A 6,710-nucleotide genomic window follows, 5' to 3' on the forward strand; every position below is an offset into this window, starting at 1 on the left:
GGCATGCCATCAACTTCAAAAGTAGATCTTGGTTTAAAAAAGGTTGGGCACCCCTGCATTACGGGATCATACCTTGCCCTAACACCAACTTAAACTTGATCAACACCTTTGTCCTAAAACTGACAATTCCTCTTGTGGGGTCATGGCGGACAATCACCTCCACATGGTTCTGCAGGTGGGGACCAATGACCACCTCTTAGTACCTTTGCTCAGCTCTATTGTTTTTTGACCCGACTTATTTACCCTTGTGTCCAACTCTTCTGGTTCCTCAGGTGTGTTTCTGGTACCCTCCACACTTCCATTACAGTCTGTTGTGTTGATTAATGGTGGGGAATTTCCATTGGGAGAGGTAACGGAGAGCTTCTAAGAAAATAACAAAAATGTAACAATGACTGTATGTTATATTAGTCATTTGGATGTGATGTTTAGAAATCAAAAACCCTATTTCACAACTTTTAGAAGTAAAAAAATGTAAAAGTTTTAAGAATCAAATCTCTCAACCATCTTGTGATACATACTAATTACAAGCTAAAAACAGAAACATTGGTTACATACTGTAACCCCAGATTTTATGAATATAGGCATATTCTTTAAGGCTCTCACTAGCGCCAAACCTTTAGTCCACACCTACCTGCTATGTGGGCCCCAATCCAATCAGTATAAATAACAGCGAGACCAGATAATCAGCTCCCAAATAGCAATTTTTCTTCAGCCCTTTAGGAACCAGTGAGCCTCACAACTTAAAGTGCTATGCCTATATTTATAGAATCTGGGGTTACAATACATAACCAATTCTATTTCATAAAGGCTTCACCCTTTAAGGCTCTCGCTAGTGGGATAAAGGCGAAGCAGGATGAGTTCCATGCCTCACTGGGTCCAAATGGACCACAAGCCTAAGCCACCTGTTCTCACAAGGAGCCTCAACTCAGGCTCCACTGTGCGTTTTTGCTCACCTAGAAGCACCATGCGCAGCTAAACCACATAGATGAGAAACCACTGTGTTCAGGGCAGAGGCTGAATGACAGACCTGAGTCTATGAACAGCGGAGACAAACTAACAGTAACAATGAGTACAACAGACCAAAGGCTAACGGAGATAACAATCTTCAGTCATTTAGCTGTCATCCTCTCTGTCGTGGTGGACACCACAATGGAGAGGTCTGGGCAGAGGTTAAGACCAAACCGGCTGCTGAGGAAGAAGAGGACAAGTTATGAACAGTAACCTTCTAACAATGAATGGAGCAGGTGAACAACCCCCAAGGTGCCAGGAACCCAAAGGAAACAGCAGCTGACCCATGCATAATGCTGCAACATAACCATGCCTGCTTGTTTCTGTTTCTTCGTCATCTCTGGTCACAGAGAGAGTATGATCAACACAAATAATAGTAGAAGTCCCCAACCGAATAAACCTTCCCACTTGAGGTGGGAGGAGGTTGTCCAGGTGAGCTTAATGATCATTCTGTTAGAACTCTAAAAACAGAATGAGTCTTGGAGAAAGCACAAACATTGTGCAGGTAAAACCTGATAAACGAGCACGGAGATGACCAGGAAGCGGCCGTGCCATTGTCCTCCACTGTTATTCCTCCATGCAGCGCTGTGGAGGATGAGATCCCTTTGGTGGAGTGAGCTCTGAGCTTTTCTGGATGCTCCAATCCAGAAGAATTATAGACAGAGGGCAAGCAGCCCTGTAACCAGCATAGAGAACGCTGAGGTCATGTCCTCTGTATATTCCCTTTTTTCTTCTTTTTTTGTTTTTTAATGCAGAGAACTGTCAAACTATATGATGAAAATTGGTCTGACTTTGATTGATGTAAAGATCAGCATGCATTCTCATTTCTATAAAAATAAAATAAAATCCCCAATCACCTTATGATCTTTTAAAACTGAGCGGAAATTGCATTCGACATTACATTCTATCACACTAGCTTAACTTTCTGAAGCGCCGGTGTGGACATGTCCCCACCAACTTTGGGCACGAAGGGGACAGTCCCCACCAATAATTTCCGTATTCCCCCCCCCCCCCCCTTTTCTCTGATTTACTTTAGCCAAATGTAGCAGGGGTTGGGTGCAGCTGTCTGTGTTCAGAGCATTATCAGTCCGTGTTTTTTCCTTGCTCTCCCGCTGCCCTCAAGTCCCACCTTTCGGTAAAATGTTGTTGGATCTGTCGCTTTGGAGCATAATTATTATTTGATATAGGTTTCAGTGAAATTTAGCAGACTGGTTGTTTAAAAAAATTAGAGACCCCACCGAAAAAACCATTATTTAGACATACAGAGCTTTTTAAGCTAAAAAGGGCAACAGAGTGTACATTTATATACATCAAAAAAGCTGGGCTTCTCAGAGGACCATTACTCAGAATTACAGATTAAAATTAACACATATCTGTTTTCTTATTGAATAGAGAATCAGACTAGAGAGCTTCTTGATATCTTGAAAATGATTTTCTCTGGCATCATTATATTGGTAGACAGGTAAATCTGTTTTTAAGCAGAGCAGAGACACAATTAGGGAAAGCTGCAGATTTATAGGTGAAACAGATTTACTGGAATATGCAACATGCAATAAAATATATCCTCAAGTTTAAAAGAAAAAAATACGATATGCTATAATAAAACTCAACATATCTTTTTGTCTTTTGTAGCTCAGCAAGACTCAGAAATAGCTGTGCCAGCAACGCAGAGACAGCCCGACTCACAGGACACAGACTTAAAATTAAAATATTAGAAACCTGCAAGAATTAAAGCACAAATTATACAAATCAGTGTATAAATGATTTTTGAAATATAAGGTTCAATATATAGACTTTGGTTGTTAATGACATATGGCACAAATTTCTACATTTGATTTTGCTGCTTGTGAAGGAGGATAATGAGTGATGCAGCTTAAAGGGAAGTCATGCATGGATGGATGGATGGAATTAAAGTTGTGTCCATAGTAGGGATGCATGATATATTGATGTTGGCATCAGCATCGGCTGTTATTCTTCATTTTTTATACATTAATGTTTTTGAGTCCTTTATAAATAATGCACTTAATGCAGGCAAATACTGCCTATCCCTTGTGTTTGGCTTGGTAGATCTCAGCATGCCATCAACTTCAAAAGTAGATCTTGGTATAAAAAAGTTTGGGCACCCCTGGTCTAAAACTATAAATATCAGTGTACTGTGGTATTCTTGTGTTCTCAATGATAGGAAAGCATTCAACAAATATATGTTTCTGCTCATTTTTGGAAAATATAGGCCCTATTAAAAGTGTTCCGGTTGAGTAACTGTAGGTCCATCAGCCACTTTCCTTAGAGCATCCCTACTGATTTTCCTTTGCAAAAGTCAGCCGCTCATGCTCTGAACACCACGAGATAGAATAGGTTACCAGTTTTTAGTGGTGGAATCTGGAAATGGAGGCAAGATGAAGAAATCTACGCTGAAACAAACTAAACTCAGCTTTGGAAAGCCATCAAGGTCAGGGGAAAAGAAAGAGAGAAGGAGGTGAGTTCATTTTGCCAGTAAATATATAATTTAAAGCATTTGAATTTGTGATGGGGTGGGGGTTGTGGTGATATCTGGAAGGGATCCTCTCTATAACTGAATTGTAAAGTTTTGGAAGCTGGAATCTGAGGATGTTCTGTATCAGGATTTTTTTTTTTTTTTTTTGTCAAGTAAGATTTTTTGCAATATCGGTATTTGAAATATCCTGGTGACGACCTGGTGACAGCCCTGAGGGCAAGTATAGGCTACATTTCTGTCCATGAGCTTCAGATATATAGAGGGTAACCAGTCGTTCTGGTGAATGTTCTCAAGCTGCTGTCTGATTGTCAGCATGTGGAATCGTCTCTCCATTACCTTCTTTTTGAAGAGGGAGAGATCGAGAATGGGTCTAATTCTTCCTGTTCTTTTCGGACAAGGAATTAAAGCGAATAGAACCCTGTCCCCCCCCCCTTGGGAAACCCTGGATATAATGTATTTTTTCAGGAGTTCTGCGCTAATGGCTACGAATCAGGCTAGAGCCCCTGCCACTGTCACCTTCCTCAGAGATTCTCCAGGGGAAACGGATGGGGGATCGGAACAGAAAGGGCTGTGGGTACAGTGGGTACTGGTTGGAAATGGAGTTTCCTGCATGATTCCTGCGTGAATCACAATGTATTTCCTGAGGCCAGTTTTTTTTATTTCAAAAAGAACTGCAATGTACCCGGACAACCACCAGGTGGCACTTTTTTTTTTCCTCCTTAATCCAGGCTGTTAAGATGCTGTCTCTTAAGCAGGATTATTGGGGATCTTGGTGTGATATTGTACTATTTTATGATGTTTTTGATTAAAATAAAGTTAATGAATTAATTTACCATAGTGACTGCATTATCTTATTTCATGAAAATTGTTGCATACTGTATGGGCGCAGTTATAGAAACACCCTGCGATCTTATCTGAGAACTGTTTATTTCTATTTATCTCTATTATTTAATGAAAAATTATTATAATTAATCTTTTGGCAAAACAAATAACTGAATCAATAAAGGTCCGTGGATCATCCGTCCATTCGGGAGGGAGGGGGGTTCATGCAACGTCATTCCATCACCGGTATCTCGGTATCCAATCAGCTCACTGACTTGCGCATTGATCACAGCCATCTCTGACAACAGCATTGAAACACCACTATTTATCAAGACAGTCTGGCTGCAGCACCACAGCTGTCAGACCAGTGCAGGCGCCTGTCTCAGGCCACCTCCACCGTAGGGCCGGAAATAAACAAATTTAGCCACGCCCACCTCCCCCAAACCGACATCACCTGTTAGACGAAGAAGAAGGTTGTTGAACATGCGAGACTCCGCAAAAAATGGTAAGTTAATTTCTTACTTTTACCGCGAAGCAAAAGATGTCTGGCTTTCATATGCTTGTCAGCAATGTATCGCTGTAACGTTATATGTAAAGCACGTGTGGTTACTGAATGTTACAGTGTGTTGAAATACTGTACAGGTTTAATTGTTTGGAGGTGGTAAACAAACGCACAAGGTCACGAACAAGTATGCTTGGCTTCATAAAACCGTTTAACTTATCGTAGTTAGCGTAGTTTTTGTTATTTCTTATTTGCATTGCTTTAGATTTAACACAGAGTCAGGTTGATGCTCTGCTCGTTTCAGTTTACTGTAGACAAACAGACTGCGGTTTTGCAGCCAGACCTCTCTCGACTGCTCAGCATGCATCAAGTTGCAGGCCTCGGCTCAAACAAATTCTTACAGTTTAGCATTGTGTGAAGATGAGCTGTTGTCAACTGATAGGTTTGATAAATGCAATTTTAGTGCTCACAATTTTATATGTGAGCACTAATAGTTCTGTTGTCTGATTAAATGCAGCTGAATGTAAACCTTTAAAAAAAAAAAAGGAAGATTTTTTTTTTTTTTTGTTCATAGTATGCCCTGTACACTGTGGTGGATGCGCCCTATGACTTCTCCATCGTAAGTACAGCTACTTGGTGATATCAAACAGAAATCTGTGGATGCTGTTTAGTGATATTGTGTTTATTACTCTGCATTTTTCAGAAAGACATGCCAAACTTGAGAAACTGGTGGTGCATCATGTTAATGGAGAATCTGGAACTTGGCAGGTGAGAACAAAAGCTCTTCTTGGTTAGATGGAATCACCCCTTTGATTCTATTGTTTATCATCTTTTACCTCCCCAAATGTGCCAAATGTGGTTGAAGAAAGGTGATTTTTGCCTAAAAAGGACTTGTTCTATTTAAAATAAGATGCTTCTGAATGAAATCAAGTCATATTTGGGCAGATATCCCCTTTGAATGAGAGTATTTGGGCTTTAATACATTTTTTGCAAGTCAAAATGGCTATTTTGTGTTGTAATGGTCCTTTAAAAGAGTTCCAATCTGTTTTGTGAGTTCAGATCTTTAAATCATGCATCTCCTGAAGGAAATCTAGTCATATTTAGGTAGAAATAACCTTTGAGTGACTATACTGTGCCTTCAATCAATTTTTGACAGGTGAAAACCAATTGAAAACTGCAAAACACATAGAAACATAGGAAACTCGTGCTATATACGGCCAGATCAGATAAAAAACAATGCAGAGTCACGAGGATTGTTGCAAAAGGTATCATATCTTTATTGAAAACCCTCCAGTAAATCATATTTATTGTAGTGTAGTCTCCAATGTCAGGGCTACACAAAGTCATCAGACCGAGTATAGAAACATGTCTATCACGTAACTGCCGTTATGTGACAAACGTTAAGCTTTCGAATCTTTAATTAGGCCTATATTATAATTTATTTAGGCCTATATTATAATGTAACTGTGTGTATCTGCATGTCATGACTGTTTAATCCAGAGAAAGGCAGGTTTACGCTATCGCTTAGCGGGCTGCGGTGCGCACTCCCGCGAGCGCAATCAGATTCTTGCAGACATTCACTTTTTCACACAACACCGGCATCAAAGTATTGCTTAATAGCAGCGTGTACCTCGTCATTTGTGGCGCTCATGATTTGGAAAAATGGAAACAAACCCCGTCTTTCTGGTTCAAAGGACGGACCAGTTCTTTTGTCCAATCAGAGATGATTCCTGTCGCCCGAGGGTACCTAGCATTTCCGTTTTGGTTAATGTCGCTGTGTTTTCTCTTTTTGTGTTGTGTTTTCTCTTTTTGTGTTGTGTTTTCTCTTTTTGTGTTGTGTTTTCTCTTTTTGTGTTGTGTTTTCTGATTTGCCGTTGTGTTTTC

General features: G+C 40.1%; 1 protein-coding gene across 1 annotated transcript in view; it reads right to left on the reverse strand.

Moving 5' to 3' along the window:
- The window catches only part of LOC107103314 (adenylate cyclase type 3-like), a 60,001-nt gene that overhangs the window by 26,599 nt on the left and 26,692 nt on the right, over positions 1 to 6,710 (reverse strand). Inside the window, exon 3 of the mRNA XM_015402971.1 lies at positions 244 to 363. Coding sequence (XP_015258457.1) covers positions 244 to 363 — 120 coding nt within the window. The remainder of the gene's footprint in view (positions 1 to 243; positions 364 to 6,710) is intronic.

This window comes from Cyprinodon variegatus, unplaced genomic scaffold (assembly GCF_000732505.1).
Source record: "Cyprinodon variegatus isolate N-32 unplaced genomic scaffold, C_variegatus-1.0 Scaffold1419, whole genome shotgun sequence".
Taxonomy (NCBI): domain Eukaryota; kingdom Metazoa; phylum Chordata; class Actinopteri; order Cyprinodontiformes; family Cyprinodontidae; genus Cyprinodon; species Cyprinodon variegatus.